The sequence below is a fragment of the Alexandromys fortis genome, unplaced genomic scaffold, assembly GCF_014885135.2.
Source record: "Alexandromys fortis isolate MF-2015 unplaced genomic scaffold, M_Fortis_MF-2015_v1.1 scaffold_405, whole genome shotgun sequence".
Taxonomy (NCBI): Eukaryota; Metazoa; Chordata; class Mammalia; order Rodentia; family Cricetidae; genus Alexandromys; species Alexandromys fortis.
In genome coordinates, this window is record NW_026068313.1 from 137,242 (window position 1) to 154,564 (window position 17,323).

At 35.2% G+C, this 17,323-nt stretch overlaps 1 protein-coding gene across 2 annotated transcripts in view; it reads right to left on the reverse strand.

The window, feature by feature from the left end:
- Klhl4 (kelch like family member 4) overlaps nt 1–17,323 on the reverse strand; it is a 78,672-nt gene that overhangs the window by 28,725 nt on the left and 32,624 nt on the right. For both annotated transcript variants that reach the window (XM_050132690.1, XM_050132689.1), the window contains exons 2-4: nt 8,231–8,395; nt 7,538–7,674; nt 4,715–4,911 (exon numbers count right to left, since the gene is read on the reverse strand). In XM_050132690.1, the coding sequence (XP_049988647.1) occupies nt 4,715–4,911; nt 7,538–7,674; nt 8,231–8,395 (499 nt within the window). The remainder of the gene's footprint in view (nt 1–4,714; nt 4,912–7,537; nt 7,675–8,230; nt 8,396–17,323) is intronic.

The window sequence follows — 17,323 nt, forward strand, 5'->3', positions numbered from 1 at the left end:
ACATATATGTGTGTGTGTGTGTGTGTGTGTTTTATTGAACACTTCTTTATAAATATGTAGAGCTGGTTTTGGAGTTGGACTATGGCTCAGTCCCTCTTCAATTCCAAGCCTTTTGATAAGAAATATCTCAGAGTTTTGTCTCAGATCAGGAGCCATGAAATAGGACAGAATGAGGATAATTATATACTTGATAAACTTTCTTTGCTTTTCCTCATATCTGTGTCTTTCTGTATATGTCAGTATATGTCCTTGTTGTTAATGTTTAAATTTCCCATAACAAGCAACAAATTTTCCAACAGTAATTTTTGAAGTTTCCAGGATGAAGATGGGGCCCCACAACATCAACTCAACCTAGTTTTTATGATGTCATGAATATTTTTTTTCTCTTTTTTACGCGCTAATATGAGACCTGTTTTTTGGTACCAACTGCAGAAGACATTTTGAATGGTGAACATTTTTGACAACACTCTGGCCGGACCTTCTCAAAGCGCTCAGGGACTAGTTATAATTTTCTTAGGTCAAAGTTTAATTTGGGAATTTTACAATCATTTGCTTTCACAGGAGCCCCTAAGGAGAACATTGCCCCTATGTCAGCTTGAAGCAATCTTAGAGGACGACGTCCCCTCTCCTAACAGAGTTTGCCCTCAATGTTAGAAACATTTTTTAGTGGTTGGTTTGGGGTTGAGGGGATGGGGAGATGTTTTATGGATTTAGGGGTATGTTCAAAAAAAGGGGGGGGAATTAACTGGTTTGATGGGATGATTGGTATTTGTGTGTTACTGTTTTTGGAAAATTGTATTGGTACTCTTTCCTGTATATTGACATATTAAATATTGAATGTGAGTGTCCCTACCTCTATTTTTGTATAAGAGTATGCTTATATTGTATTGATACATCTACCATATCACAATGTACATTTCTACCTCTGATACTATTTATGTAATAACATTGTTTACATTTGATATGTAATGACATTGTTTACAGGTGAAGATCATTGTCTTTATATATTGCACAGTTGTTTATTCTCTTAGTCTTCAAGTTAGATAGGTATTAGGAATTATATGTTTGTCGTGTTTATTTTTAGGTTTATCAGGTCTTCTAGTTACATAGAGATTATATTTAGTATAGATAGTATAATCTTCTGCCTGTTTAAAGAGCTGTAGAAAATGGCCTTTAATCTAACTGAGAATTCTGTGCCAACGAGACACAATTACTCCTGGCAATGCCACTCTACTCCCGAGAGAACATTGAGCACCAAAGTCACTCCACTGGGAGCTTTTCTTCTTGGCAGAACTGGCCTTGGGTTAAGAACAGCCTGTACCTCATCTACTGAGGAAGATATGAAACAGGATTTTCTTATCTTGCCAAGACAGGGTAGGATAATTCTAAGAAAGTTCCTTGCATTTGATAATGGTATGTCAGTTATGTTAGGCCTTAGCCAATGTTGGTTGACTCAACATTGCGAACGGGAATTTGGGTGATTGCCCAGGTAGTCTGTTGTCTCTGTCATTTATGGCACATTTTGGACATCTCTCATTTGTTAAGTAATATTTATTCCCTTCTCAGATCTTTGACGAAGTTGAAGATTATATAACTGTAATTACTCTCTACATTATTTAGACTCCTTGAGATAGAATGTCTGGTAAAACTTTTGTTCTCAATATTGTTTGTTATATCTATTATTTGTTATTATTGTTTATAGTTGTATTTGGTTTAGTTCTGTCTTATTTAGACAGAAAGGGGGAGATGTAGGGATAAGCCCGCCCATTGGGGGCGGGCTCGCCTCGGGCGATTGTTTACTGATAAATTGGGAGCACAGAAGCCACAGGCCCCTTCCTGCTTCTTGTACTCTGCTGGTACCTTGGTTTCGTGAGTCTGTTTTTTCCATTAAAGTTGTTCAAATATCTATTACCATTGGTCTTCATTAATCTAAACCACCACAATCATTTATGATCTGTACTTAATTTTATGTAATATTTATAAACTAAATATTTTGTTTATTATATTCTGATTATTTATAAGACTGAGATAGAAACTTTTATGTGTAGGCTTGCAGTATGTATCCAAAGCTGATTGTGGATAAAAAACACCCAAATCAGGGCAGGCAAGCTGTTTTCCTTATTCTATCAACTCAACTATCCTTTTCATTCATTAATGATTAACTCTATGCATCACCAATAATGCATTGGTGTCTCATTAAGGGAAAAAAAAAACTTACCCTTGGAGTCATTTAACCAAGAGTGAGTCCAGATTTGAATTCTCTACTTAATACTCCCTGTGTGTTCTCTTCTGTTTGTTGTATGAGTCTGAATCTGTTCCTGAATATGTATCTGTCCTTCTGTGTTTATATATGTGAGTCTCTGAATCTGTCACTGATAAAGAATTTTCTTTGTATCTATCAAACAGCATAGAATATATCACATGAAGAAGGAATGGCATACCTTACCGGAACCTTTATAACAGAATTTTATAAGGTAGTAAGTCACTGATTCCACCTAATCCCAACTTATTGAAGCAACAAACATCATTGTTGGCCAACCAAAATCCACTGCTTTTAATCCTTATGTTAGGTTTTAAAACGTTGTTTTCAACTTCTTTATTTGCTGCTTTCACCAAACAATACACAATAATAGTCTATGTTAGTATCAAGGAAGAGTATATAATTTCAAATTGTAGGTATGCATTGATTATCTTAGGCTGTGAAAGTTAATTATGTGGGAAATCCAAAGGAAGTAAGGTTGTCACTTTTTTCTGTTAAAGTCAAGCTAAGCAGACAATTCGAGTACATAACATGAAACAGTTTTAAGTCTGAAGTGACTTCAAGGTGCACTATTAACTGGCTTTGAGGTCCAGGAAAGCTACAGTTTCTTAAAATGTAAGAGATATTTTGATAATATTTCATAGCCACAATAACTGAAAACCTAATTTGCCTAACAGTATTTTTAGAAAGTAATTATTTCCATTCAAATACTATCAATACAGAATTGTAAACATATTATAAAAAGTATTTTTTTCTAATTTTTTGTATTCTAAATAGATACTAACATTATTGAAAAGGGTGTTAAGGGACAAAGCTCTATTGCATATTTATGGACATCTTGCTTTGACACTCAGTTTGGATACCACAATTAAAGAGGAAGGCAAATTCCTTTTGAGCAGCAAAAATAATACAAGTTGTTTATCAGAGTGCATTTTGTCTGCAAGAGTAAGATACCAGGCAGGAAACTGTTAATACTTACTTCAAGAATTTAAGCAATTTAACAGGAAGTTTTCATGTTTGGCTTTTATAGTAGGATTAACTTTTGAACTACATAACTGCTGTTCTTTTAGATTATATGGCATCCATATTAATGACACAGGAATATAAATAGCGTGACTAAATAACATATTGTACAATGTCAGTCTGTGATTATGTGATTCTCCACATTCTGGTATTGTTTCAAGACTGTATATGAAACTTCAAATTCTAAGCAATGAGCTGGTAGGGGTGAGGAAAAAATAAAATTTACACAAAACTTAGACAACTCAAATTTTATGTTTTGAGTTTGAGAGGAGTGTTTGTGTATACACACACACACACACACATATATATATATATATGCATATAGGTATATACTAATTTATCCTACAATCTATTATTTGTATTGAATAATTTTACCCTTAGTGTTCTATTTTTCATTAATATGGAATTACCTCTTTCTAAAAACTCAAATGTCTGGAGCAATTTAATTTGTTCAAAGTATTTATCTTTTGATAAAGTTTCAAAGAGATCCACCTCTCTGTTAATCTACTGCTTTAGAGGTTAGTTTGTTTTCTTTTTATCAGAGAAATATTAGTAACTATAGTAAAGATTTTGTTTTATATCTAATATCCTATTTTCCCTTCCCCTTTATATTCTGTATTTCATTTGATTGTTCTCTAAATAAATGAAGATGGTTTTACTCTGTACAAAATAAATAAGTATTATCTACTGATAATCACTTGATTCATTATAACTTAGTAGAGTTAAGAGGAATTTCTAAAGTTCAATGAGTGAACTGAGAATTATTTTCTCCAAACTACAAGGTTTTTCTAATACTTAAAGCCAATTCAATAAAATCATTTGAGTTACTAATCTTGATGAAATATTGCCATTTATACTTTTCTTTTCTTCTGCTCCTTTTCTGAAACAGTGTCATGTATCCCAGGGAGACCTGAGATTCTTTATGGAGTTGAGGATCACCTAGAACTCCTGATGCTCCTATCTCTAGCAACCAGGCTAGAATGCAGCTATTAACCACCATGCCCAGTTTATAAAAGGCCTGGGAATTATACCAACTATGTTGTACATGATAAACAAACAATCTATAAACTGAGTTGTATTCACTTTTTAAAATTGAATAATATATAATTTTAATAGAAATCCTAATTTGTCCAAATTTACAAAATAAGTTGCTAATTATTGAAAAGGTTATGCAGTATATTCAATTAGAAATACAGAGTTGTTCAATTTAAGAATGAGCAGTATTTTAATTCTCTGTAGTTTAGAGATTTAGTAAAACTCCATTTTAGTTCTAAAGTAAAAATTTTGAGTATTATTCACCTGAACAATTTTTTTTTAATTATTGATATTGTACACATTACATGAAAATTATGTAAGTTTATATAGGCTTTCAGTTTCATCAGAGAAAGTATATATTATTACAATCAGTTACTTTGAAACAAATTATTTTACCATGGTGTACTTATGTGCCACATTCTGGAGCTCCACACAGCCCTGGGCATCTCCAAATGAGCGAATCCCTAGGCAGTTTGAAGGATGAAGTTGCTTTATGAGGAAATTGCAGCAGACATCAATGACTTGAGTCAGTTGTAAGAGACATGCTGCAGCCAGCAAATTTTCAATGGTGTCTTCTCTCAGTTGTAGCACACCTAAATGGTTTGAATTAGTAGAGAACAATTACATATCACATCAAATAAGACACAGATATTTTAGGCGACATTTTTGTTGGCCTTTGTAGGGCATCTATGTCTTTTGTTGTTCAGTAGCTTCTTTCAGAATATGGTTTAAGGCAGAAATACAATGGAGTCTTTGTGTACATACAAATAAAGAAGGAAAAAGGCTGTCAGACAAGATTAAACAAAATGAATGCAGCAAATGAATAGTGAATATTATAACGAATGGTAAGTTAGTATATTTTTTAAGATTTATTTATTTATTATGTACACAGTGTTCAGCCTCCGTGTATGCCTGCAGGCCAGTGGAACCAGATCTCATTACAGATGGTTGGGAGCTACCATGTGGTTGCTTGGAATTGAACTCAGGACCTCTGGAAGAGCAGCAAGTGCTCTTAACCTCTGAGCTATAATATTTTCCAAGGTGTGCAGTAAGTCTACATATTTTATTGTGTTATTTCTTAAACTGGGGAGAACCACTAGTATCTTAGAAAAAGGAAAGTGTAATTACATCCTATATTTTTAAGCTGCTGACTTCTCTTATACTCTTGCAACTATGGAATCCTATAATAAATAATCTTTATAGTAGTTTTCCTTCAACTAACATGGCATTTAAAAATTCATTTCAACCGGAGAATCTATCAGTGTTTCCTTCATGTTTCATTGCCTATTAACAGTCCATATTATCTAACTAATCTATATGTTTCTTCATGTTATAAATATTCTGATTTTTCATTATTTATAATTATGACTAACAATAACTAATATATCACTTGCAGACACATTTTTGTATGCTCATATTCTTCCCTTGGGTCAACTTGATCATGGCAATTAACATTTTTTTATGTTATTGAACTTGAAATGTTATCAAGACTGTCTTCATCCATGCTGATCATGGAGTTTGACCTATAACTATATTTTTGTTTTGTATTCAGTTTTGGTATTTATTGTGTAGCACTTTTTTCATTACGCGTTTTAGATTTATTAAAGTATTTTTTACATTAACTCAACTTAATTTTAGTAATTGATGTGTGCTTACAATTTATCCATCTCTTTTAGTTTTTCCAATTTATTGAAATATTTATCTTTGAATTATGTTCTAATGATTCTCTGAGTTTGATTGTCTCTCCTGTGATGTTTTCCCTTTCCTTTCTAATCTTATTAAACTTGTTTATTTTAAAAGACCCAACTCTTTGTTTAAATGATCCCTCCTTCTGTATTATTCTTATCTATTTAATGTATATCCTGATCTTAATTTTTGATTTATGATTACTAATAATGTAATTAAATTGTTGTGATGCCTGTATTGTTCATTATGTTGTTTGAGATTTCTCTAACATTTTATATAAACACATATAGTGATAATTTTTTGCTACTTAAGCTTCTTTTGTTTTATCCCACTGTTTCTAGTATGTTATGTTTCCATTGAAGGTAGGAATGTCTTAATTTCCTCCTCCTCCTCCTCCTCCTCCTCCTTCTTCTTCTTCCCTTATTTATTTATTTATTTATTAAAGATTTCTGTCTCTTCCCCACCGCCACCTCCCATTTCCCTCCCTCTCCCCCAATCAAGTGCCCCTCCCTCGTCAGCCCAAAGAGCACTCAGGGTTCCCTGCCCTGTGGGAAGTCCGAGGACCACCCACCTCCATCCAGGTCTAGAAAGGTGAGCATCCAAACTGCCTGGGTTAAAACCAGTCTCGCCGAACATAGCGGACAATGAGGACTACTGAGACCTCAAGAACAATGGCAATGGGTTTTTGATCCTACTGCACCTATTGGATTTGTGGGAGCTTAGGCAGTTTGGATGCTCACCTTTTTTTTTTTGTTTGTTTGTTTGTTTGGGTTTTTTTTTTTTTTGTTGTTGTTGTTGTTGTTGTTTTTTCGAGACAGGGTTTCTCTGTGGCTTTGGAGCCTGTCCTGGAACTAGTTCTTGTAGACCATGCTGGTCTCGAGCTCACAGAGATCCGCCTGCCTCTGCCTCCCGAGTCCTGGGATTAAAGGCGTGCTCCACCATCGCCCGGCTTTTAATTTCCTTCTTGATGTCTGTGTTGATACATTAATTATTTAATAATATGATGGTAAATGCTCATGTGTTTGTATAGTTTCTGTGTTTCTTTTATCCATTTCTGATTTTACTCTATTGTAATCAGATGGACGCTGTATTTATATTTATAACTGTTCTATCTTTTTAATCAATTATCCATGTTCAAGAACTTACAAATGACCTTAACTCCAGCTCCATGATCCAATAATCTCTTCTTTCCCCAATGGAAATTACAATCAGATGCACATAGCCTCCTCACCAAGCACACATAATTAAAATTAATATAGATAAATTACTCCACACTTTTAGCCCATATAAGACACAATCTTGCATTTTATGTTAAAATATCCCTCTCCTCTCATGGTAGCAATATTTAACAGCACATTCATTATATTTTACATTATGGTGATTAATTCATTATTTTGTCCTTTTAAATTTTCCAGTTTTGGAAAATTCTTTAATTGCTAAATGGTATATTTCCATTTTTGTAGAGCACAAATAACTATAATGCATGATGTATAATGTAAAGTTAATGTTAGTTAATTCACAATGAGAGCTTACCTGTATAAGCATACTGCACCAAAGAATTAAGTGCATTTGGATCTACTCCTTCCATCTTGACCTCTTCTTGTCTGGCTTCAAGCACATCGTTAGTAAACATTGCAGCAAAATAGTCAGACACAGCACTGAGAACCAATCTAGAACCATACAAGTTAAATCAATACTTATATCAATCAACAACATCACAAATAATCATACAATGTTTTTAATAAGTTTGTGAAACGTGTCAGTCTGCTTTCTTCATTAAATGTTCAAAATTCCCATGCCTGGTTGTGAATGCCATCAATTCCAGGGAGACAGAGCTAGGCAGATTCTGTGAGTTCTAGGTCAGCTTGGTCTGACCTAGTTTCCAGGCCAGACTGGGATACATAAAAATATTCTGTCTCAAAACATACATATAAATTATCACAATATTTTGTATTAAATTTATGAAATTTTATTTAATATTTAATTAAATTTTACTAAAGTTAAAAGGGCAGTTAAGTAGACTGATCTTTTCAGAGGTTTTGGTATTTTGTATGCATCATGAAATCTCCAATTATGGCTTTATTAGATGTTGGGCAAATAATAATAATTTTTCAATATTTCAAAGTAAAAGTGATTTCTCCACCATATAATTTATAATAAGTTTACAGATTCATTCTCATTCACACTTGCTTTCTTTGCATGTTCTGTCTACATCATAATATTTACCGATGAGCTGGAATCTTGAGAGGTCCAGCAATAAGTAGCACATCACACAATTTTTTCTCTTTCAAATACTTTTCCATTTTACAGAGAGTATGATTTGCATGGTTTTGAGAACGGAAATGATCCTCATAACTGATATTCATTTCTTCAGGTTCTTCAGCATACAGTCTAAAAGTTAAGTGAAAATGAAAATATGATTTATCATATCATCATTTTATATGTTTTGATCTTCTAATACATAATATAATGTCTAGTAGAAATCTAGTCATGACTTCTATATATAACATTCTTGAGTAAATTACATTAAAATTTTCTCTATGATAATAAATATTTTATCATTATTTCTGCCTAAACTTCTATTCAAATGAAGAGTCACAGTATTTTATTTAGAACATTACAACTAGTATTTCTCTCTATATAAATACAATCCATAAAATATAATATCACCCTATATTTGTGCTATTTCTTTAATTCTTATAGTTATAACTATTATGTTTAGAGTTAATTTAAAATAATATCTTCAATAATATTCAGAGAGATAGGTAGATAGATATAGATGTATAGATATAGATGGAAAAGACATGCCCATCTTTCTAAAATATGTCTATATGTCACATTTACCAGCACTGTTGTGACATTCTTTTTCATATATTCAAGTCATACTTCACCCCTACATTCTAGTCTTTTTTTGTGTGAGAAGGTACTCTGCAATCTATGGAAGGAGAAACTTGGACATCAATTCAACCATAAAACACTTGACAATCCATTAGGCATTCAAGACATGGTGGGGCATTGGTGATCTAGAACATGTGAAGAAGTCAATCAATGTTTGATTTAGCTTGAGGCACACCCATGCCCTACACTGAATGGATGGCCAGGAACTGAAGATTGCGTAGCCCAGAGACCTAGAATAGAACCAAACAATCATGGGGAAAAAAGGCAGTTAAATGATTCCTAATGATATTCTGCTGCTGTACTTATAGATTATTAGAACAGTGAGTACTTTCTTATTATCTGAGAGGCTCTCTCTGGCAACAGATAGGCTCCTGTACAGAGACCCACAACCAGTCATTATGCAGCAAATGTCTAAATTACATGTCTCCGTTGGGTTGCTTTCCTTAGGAAATCTTATGAAATCTGGCAGAACAGGGGTCATAAAGATTATAGGATTCAGAGGGGACAGAGGATATCAGGATAACACAACAGAATCAACTAAAAAGGGCTCACATGGGCTCACAGAAGCTCAAGCCACAATCAGCACGATCCTCTGCATGTATACTATGGCTGTTAACTTAGTGTTGAACTCCTATCAGTGGCAGCAGGTGTGTCTCTGACTCTTTGTCCGATCTTGGTACTCTTTTCTCCTTATTGGTTTGTCTTGACCAGCCTTGATATGAAGATTTTTGTCTTGTTTTATTGCATTTTGTTTTGTCCTGTCTAGCTGTTGAAGAAGAATGGAGGGAGGATTGGCTCTGGGGGAGAGGGGAAATGAGGGGAGTTAAGAGAGAAGAGAAACTGTGGTTGGGATGTATTGTCTGAGGGAAGAATCTATTTACAATATAAAAAAACTAAAAACAAACAAAACCAAAAAACAAGCAAACAAAAATAGTCTATTTTATGAAGAACTCATAGATCCCTAGCCTATTTTTAATTGAGTTTAATTGGCTTAATTGCTTTCTTGACACTTTATTCTTGAGTTTGTATATTCTGAATATGAGTTCTCTGTCAGAAGTACAGGAACTATAAGCAACTATTGACTATTGGAAGTTGAATTAGCTTACTCCATGCATGAGGCCCCTTATGGATTCTCTAACACAGTATGATCAGGCTTAAAAGTAATATACACACCAATAACAAAAATCGACTCAATAGCTTGTAGTTATATATAATGTGCAAACACATTTAAACACATTAATGAATGTAACAATAATAGTCAATAAATGGTTGCCAACTTGAGAATAGTGGGAATGAGAGGTATTTTAGGAAGGGGAGACAGGAATGCCTGGAGGGTAGAAAGGAAGGAGAAAGTCATGTGTTTGCATTTCAATGAAAACAATACTTAAAATATAATAAAAATTAAGGCTAAAATAGACTTCTGTTTTCTATGAATTGACTGCACCCGTTTTTGAAAGACCATTTCTTCATCGAATGGACTTTTTAAAAATATTAGTTTCTTTTCTAATGCTCACTGTCTTCACTTAGCCTTTCCCAAAAATCATGCTTGTTCATGACTCAACTAGCTCCCGTCTCACTTTCACTAATTTTTGTTCAAATGTTTTGCTGGTAACTCACCAGATTTTAATATTTCCTCTCCTCTAATGATTTACCGTGTAATATTTTTTTAGTTATTACTAGTAGTTATTAAAATAGTAGAATATAGTCTCAATAGAGACAAATGGATATTTGGTATTTTGTGATCAGAAGTGATTTTTTTTCTAAGTTTTCCTTGGATCAGTTCGGTTAACATCAAAATAATTTCTCTAAATACAAGCTAATTCAGAATTTTATTCAGTTATAATGACTAATGAGATACTTGGAAGATATTTTATATTTCATAGAGATATTTAGAACCTAAAAGTCTTACAAAGATGAACCCTACATAAGCTCACAATATTTCATGTAAGTATCACAAGCTAAGCAGTTGCACTACTAGAGAATCAAGTTTTACATATTTCAAAGCAAAGATGTAAATCTATGATTGATCATTTTAAGAAACAAGAAATGAGTGGATAGAGAGACATATGTAGATGAAAATGCATTATAAACATACTAAATATATAAATATAATACATATGTAACTTAATTTATAGTATGAAACTAAAAATATAATATATGCCCATTATTATTTGAGGAGAAGGTAATGAAACAAAGAAGCAAACCACTACTATTACAAACAAAGCCAGTCCATTTTCCTGACTTGTTCTCAATAATTTCATACAATTCATAAGTTTTTCACTTATCCTCATTTTAAATGTTATACTATTAGGTCAGATATTATCATTAATACTATAGCATTAGACTTTCTTTCCCTTATGATGTTCTAGCCACAGTTTGTAACATGGGAGTGGGGAGCATAAGGTATCAGAAAAAAACAGTCTATGGGATTGAAATGTTTACATTAAGTGCTATCATAGCTATCTATTAGATAAGTCATATTGAACAAATAATTTATCTTTCCAAGTATTAATTATATTAATTAATTAATAAGTAATAATCCTATAAAATTGGGATTAAAGCAATATTAATGCTTCCTTCTGTAATTATTCTGCCACCCATAAGGCTGCACTTTCGGGTCCTAAAGGCGGGCACATGTGGGAAGACCCTTGGGAACAAAGGGTCCCGCGTGACCCATGTGCGCACAGGCGTGGTTACCTCACATATGACTCAACTAAAATCCTTGAGTTCATGCATGAATTGCCCATCATCTGTGTCATCAGCGTGTGACGTACTCACACAAACCCTTTGTGCCTTTGTGCAAGGCGTGGGTCGCCCGTCATCAGTGTGTGATGTAGCCATGTCTTTCCCCATGTGCGTATGTTCTAGGCAGCTTTTAAAAGCTGGATGTGCCATCTTTACTCTCTCTGTACGCCACTCAGTGAGGCAGCCTCTCTCCCTCTCTCCCTCTCCCCCCCTACACCGCTTTTCCCAGACCTGTGTGCACTTTCCCCCGCTAATAAACTCCTAAATGGGTTGGTTCACATCCTGTGTTCTCTTCTTGCTCTCGCAGATCATTTTACCTTCTCTGGAGATTCTGGCTCTTGGTACAGCCTCAGCTTTGCTCCTGGCTCTTTCCTGTGGATTGTCTCAGCTTCCCTTCTAGCCTATTTCTATTTCCTTGATTAAGCCACTAGCATCCAAAAGACCTTCTACTAGGGACCTGCATTTGCCACACCAAGCTGGTAGGTACACCTACGCAGGTAGGTGATTTTTATTATTCTTTTTCTCAAATTGAGTCCCTCGTGTCACTATACCTCCATTCATAATGGAGATATATGATCAGCCAGTGTTTGGCTGTGGACTTCTATATCTTCATATAGACTTCTATATTTGCTTCCATCAGATATTTGATAAAGGTCCTAGGATGGCAATTAGGGTAGTTACCAATCTGATTACAGGAGAAATCAAGCCAGTTCAGGCACCCTCTCTACTCTTGCTAAGTGTCTTATCTGAGGTCATCCTTGTGGATCCCTGGCAGTTTTCCTGGCTCCAAGTTTCTCCTTAACCCCATAAAGACCTGCTCTATGATGACATCCCTTTCATTACTCTCTCTCTCTCTGAAATGAGTATGGATAGAGACTCCAAAATCAGAAAATATTCCATAAGAGGGATAAAATGAGTCTTCAAAGGAGGATCAAAGGGATTGACAATATATGTGATATGAAAGTAAAAAGGAAACATGAGGGAATATGGTGGTCGAGTTGTGAGTGGGATGGAGGGGGAGTGTAATGAAAGAGATGTCATGGTAGAGCAGGTCTTTATGGGTTAAGGAGAAACCTGGAGCCAGGAAAATTCCCAGGGATCCACAAGGATGACCTCAGGTAAGACACTTAGCAAGAGTAGAGAGGGTGCCTGAACTGGCTGGATTTCTCCTGTAATCAGATTGGTAACTACCCTAATTGCCATCCTAGGACATTTATCAAGTAACTGATAGAAGCAGATATTGAAGTCCACAGCCAAACACTGGGTCTAGCTCAGGGTGTTCAGTGGAGGGGAGGGAGGAGGAATTATATAAGCAAGATCATGAAGGAGAAACCCACAGACACAGCTGACCAGAATGAGTGGGAGCTAAAGGACATGGGGCCAACAGCTGGGGAGCCTGCATGGGACTGAACTAAGCCCTTTACATGTAGGTGACAGTTGTGTGGCTAGGTCTCTTTGTGGGGCCACAGACAGTGGGGCCAGGATCTACCTCTGGTGCATGACTCCTTTTTTTGGAGCCCATTCCCTAGGGTAGGATGCCTTGCTCAGCCTTGATGCAGGGGGGAAGGGCTTGGTCCTGCCTCAGCTTGGTATGGCAGACTTTGTTGACTCCCAATGGGAGGCCTTACCCTTTGGCCATGGGGTAGGAGGGATGTATGCGGGTTCAGGAGGAGGGGATGGAAGGAGAACTGTGATTAGGATGTAAAAGGAATTTAATTAAAAAAAATGAAGAATACTTGTAGTAGGACAAAAATGATTTCAAGGGGAAATATAAGACAACAGCATTAGGGGGAAGAGTAGGAACATAAAGTTAAGTATATAGGTAAATCTAACCATGTAACATGAGGGGCCTGCTTGTTGGGGTTTCCGTCCTGCCCGGTATCCCACAACCGGAAAGTCCCAAAGAAAATTACACACAGGAGGATATATGATTTTCTTTGGGATCACCTTCTTATTTAGCTTCTCTAGGATCACAAATTATAGACTCAATTGGAAGGAGACAAGAATGCCAGGCAAAAGTTGGGTGCATGGGGGTGGGGGTGGGGTGGGTGTAAGGGGAGATGGGGAGAGAGAAGGGAAAAGGGGAGGTTTGGGGAGAGTTTGGGGGAATGGGATGGTTGGGATGGAGGAAGGGTGGATATGGGAGCAGGGAAGTAGGTATCTTAATTAAGGGAGCCATTTTAGGGTTGGCAAGAGACTTGACTCTAGAGGGGTTCCCAGGTCCAAGGAGATGTCCCCAGCTTGTTTCTTGGGCAGCAGAGGAGAGGGTGCCTGAACTGGCCTTGTCCCATAGACACACTGATGAATATCTTGCATATCACCATAGAACCTTCACCTGGTGATGGATGGAGACAGAGACAGAGACCCACATTGGAGCACTGGACTGAGCTCCCAAGGTCCAAATGAGGAGCAGAAGGAGGAAGAACATAAGCAAGGAAGTCAGGACTGTGAGGGGGGCATCTACCCACTGAGACAGTGGGACTGATCTATTGGGAGCTCACCAAGGCCATCTTGACTGGGACTGATGGAGCATTTGATCAAATCGGATTCTCTGAATGTTCCTGTCAATGAGGGCTGACTGAGAAGCTAAGGACAATGGCACCGGGTTTTGATTCTACTGCATGGACTGGCTTTGTGGTTTGTTTGGATGTTCACCTTCCTAGACCTGGATGGAGGGGGGAGGACCCTGGGCTTCCCACGGGGCAGGGAACGCTGACTGCTCTTAGGACGGGTGAGGGAGGGTAAGGGGGAGTGGGGGGAGTGGGAGGGAAATTAGAGGTGGGGAGGAGGTGTAAATTTTTAATAAATAAATAAATAATAAAAATAAATAAAGAAAGAAAATTACACACAGTTCTACATAGGTTATAAACTGATTGGCCCATTAGCTTAGGCTTCATATTAGCTCTTATAACTTATATAGCCCATTATTCTAGTATATGTTAGCCACATAGCTCGGTATGTTTCTCAACAGGCAGGTAACATCCTGATTCTTTGGTAATCTGGGCAGGAAATGTGGGAAACGGGCTTCCTCCTTCCCAGAATTCTGTTCTCATTGTCCTACCTCTTCTTCCTGTCTGGTTGACCCACCTATACTTCCTGCCTGGCCAATCAGCATTTAATCAAAGCATGATTGAAAGAATACAGATAATTCTCCCGCACCATAACCAAACTTATAATTTTATGTTATGTGAAAAAATAAGTATTAAAATACAGAAAGAATAAATAACACAAAAATAAAAATACTTATTTCATTAATACAAATACAAATTAATAATTAAAGTAATTCCAAAAATCTAATATCAGCATATTAAAAGAATACAAAAAAAATGACTAAGTGGAATTTATCCAATAAAAGTTGATTCAATAGTCAAAAGTTAGCCAATATTTAAAACCCTTTAAAATAATGAAAAGCAAAAGAATGTTCCCATCAGTATGATAACACATTGATACAATCTAATATCAATTCTTGTTGAAATAAACAAATTATTAATAGAAATTTTCTTAGGAAACTTGATAGGTGTTTATAAAAATCAAAAGCTCTTATCTTACAGATATGCAAAATCATAACAAGATACCACTACATGTCTTTTGGTTATTATCAGAAACCAAAACAATCCCCCTCCCAAAGTAAAGGATAAGTATCTCAAAGGATTTAGAAAAAATGAGAGCTCTTGTACATTTTGTGTAGTTCTGTAAAATATGACCTTTTTGTGATAACACGTCAACTCTTCAATCATGCCAATTAAGCAGTTGTAATTGTAAAGTTTAGCTAAAAAATTAAAAACAGATGTTCAAAGAAATATTTACTGAAATGTTCATAGAATTATTATGTAGAAAATGTTCAAGGTATAATAAACAATGTATGTACACATCTTCTGGTAAACAAAATAATATATTCATGTGATGGAATCATCTTTGCTTTAAAAAGATTAAAATCTTGATACATGTTGCAACATGAATGATTTTTGAAGATATTATTTGAAGCATAATAAGCCAGAAAAAAAGGACAAAATTGTGTGATTTTTCTCATATATCTACAACAATCCACACCAATGTAACAGAAAATATAAAGTCAAACCAAGAAAATGCCAATAGCCAAAACAGATCTATAAAACCGGAGGAGACATAAACAGTAATAAAAAGTCTTCCAACTAAAAACTGTTTGGGCACAGATTGATTAACAGTAGAATTATATGAGACTTTCAAAGAAGAGCTACCACCAATCTTTTTTAAACACTTCAAAAAAGAAAGAAGAATTCAAATTAAAACAATTTTGAGATTTCATTTCTCCTCAGTCAGAATGGCAACGATTACCAAAAACTGAAAACATGCTGGGAAGATATGGCCAATCTTTTACTATTCGTGGGAAGATAAATTGCTCCAGCTTCTCTAGAAATCACTATGGAGAAGAAAAAAAGAAAAGAAAAGAAAAGAAAAGAAAAGAAAAGAAAAGAAAAGAAAAGAAAAGAAAGGAAAGGAAGAATCCACATGCAATATATATCTTCTAGGTACACAAGCCCTTGGTATATCCCCAAAAAACTTCATACTTGCTCAGCAATACTCATTGACACCTATTCACAATAGCTAGAAAATATAAAGACCCCAATATTCTTCAACAGAGGGATGAATATGAATGTGTCATGTATATATACATTATGAAATAGGAAGCCGGATGGTGGTGGCACACGCATTTAATCCCAGCACTCAGGAGGCAGAGGCAGGCTGATCTCTGTGAGTTCGAGGCCAACCTGGTCTACAAGAGCTAGTTCCAGGACAGGCTCCAAAGCTACAGAGAAACCCTGTCTCAAAAAATGAAAAAAAAAAAAAAGGAATAGGAATAGTACTCAGTTGTAAAAAAAGGAAATCATGAAACTTGCAGGCAAATGAATAGACTAGAAAATCCTATATTGAGTGTTGTATCCCACTTGCAGAAAAACAAATCCAGTATGTTATTTTTCCTTTGCAGTATCTTTCTCCAAATCTTCATAAGTTAGTATACAATATGAAATAACAACAGGTTATTACCTTCTCTCAAACTCAGTGAAGATGATGTGGAAAGTATCCTAGATGGAGTGCATTGTACATCCTGGGTAGAGCAACCAAAAGTATCTGTTTTATAATCTAAGAATTTGATTATTTTGAACTTTTATTATGGTATTTTCTATATATTATAATTCTGCAATATTCAAGAGTTAAGCTATAATTTATTATTATAGTAAGTTGTTTATGCCTCTTATCCTTTATAATAAGGAATATATTGTCTATCAATAGTACTAAATGTTTCAATTATGCATTCCTTATATCTTCTTATATAATGGATAAATTCCTTAAAATATAACATTTTGCTCCATACATATGCCATGCATGTTCAAATGAAATTTTCATTAAACTCTGGGAAATTGTTGTCAGATATTTTAAAAGTTTTAATTTATTTCTGCTGTGTAGTACTCCATTTTGCAAATGTCCCACATTTTCCTTATCTATTCTTTGGTCGAGTGGCATTTAGGTTGTTTCCAGGTTCTGGGTGTGACAAACAGAGCTGCTATGAACATAGTTGAGCACATGTCCTTGTGGCACGATTGAGCATCCTTTGGATATACACCCAAAAGTAATTTTACTGGGTCTTGAGGAAGGTTGTTTCCTAATTGAAAAAAAAAAAAAAAAAAAAAAAAAAAA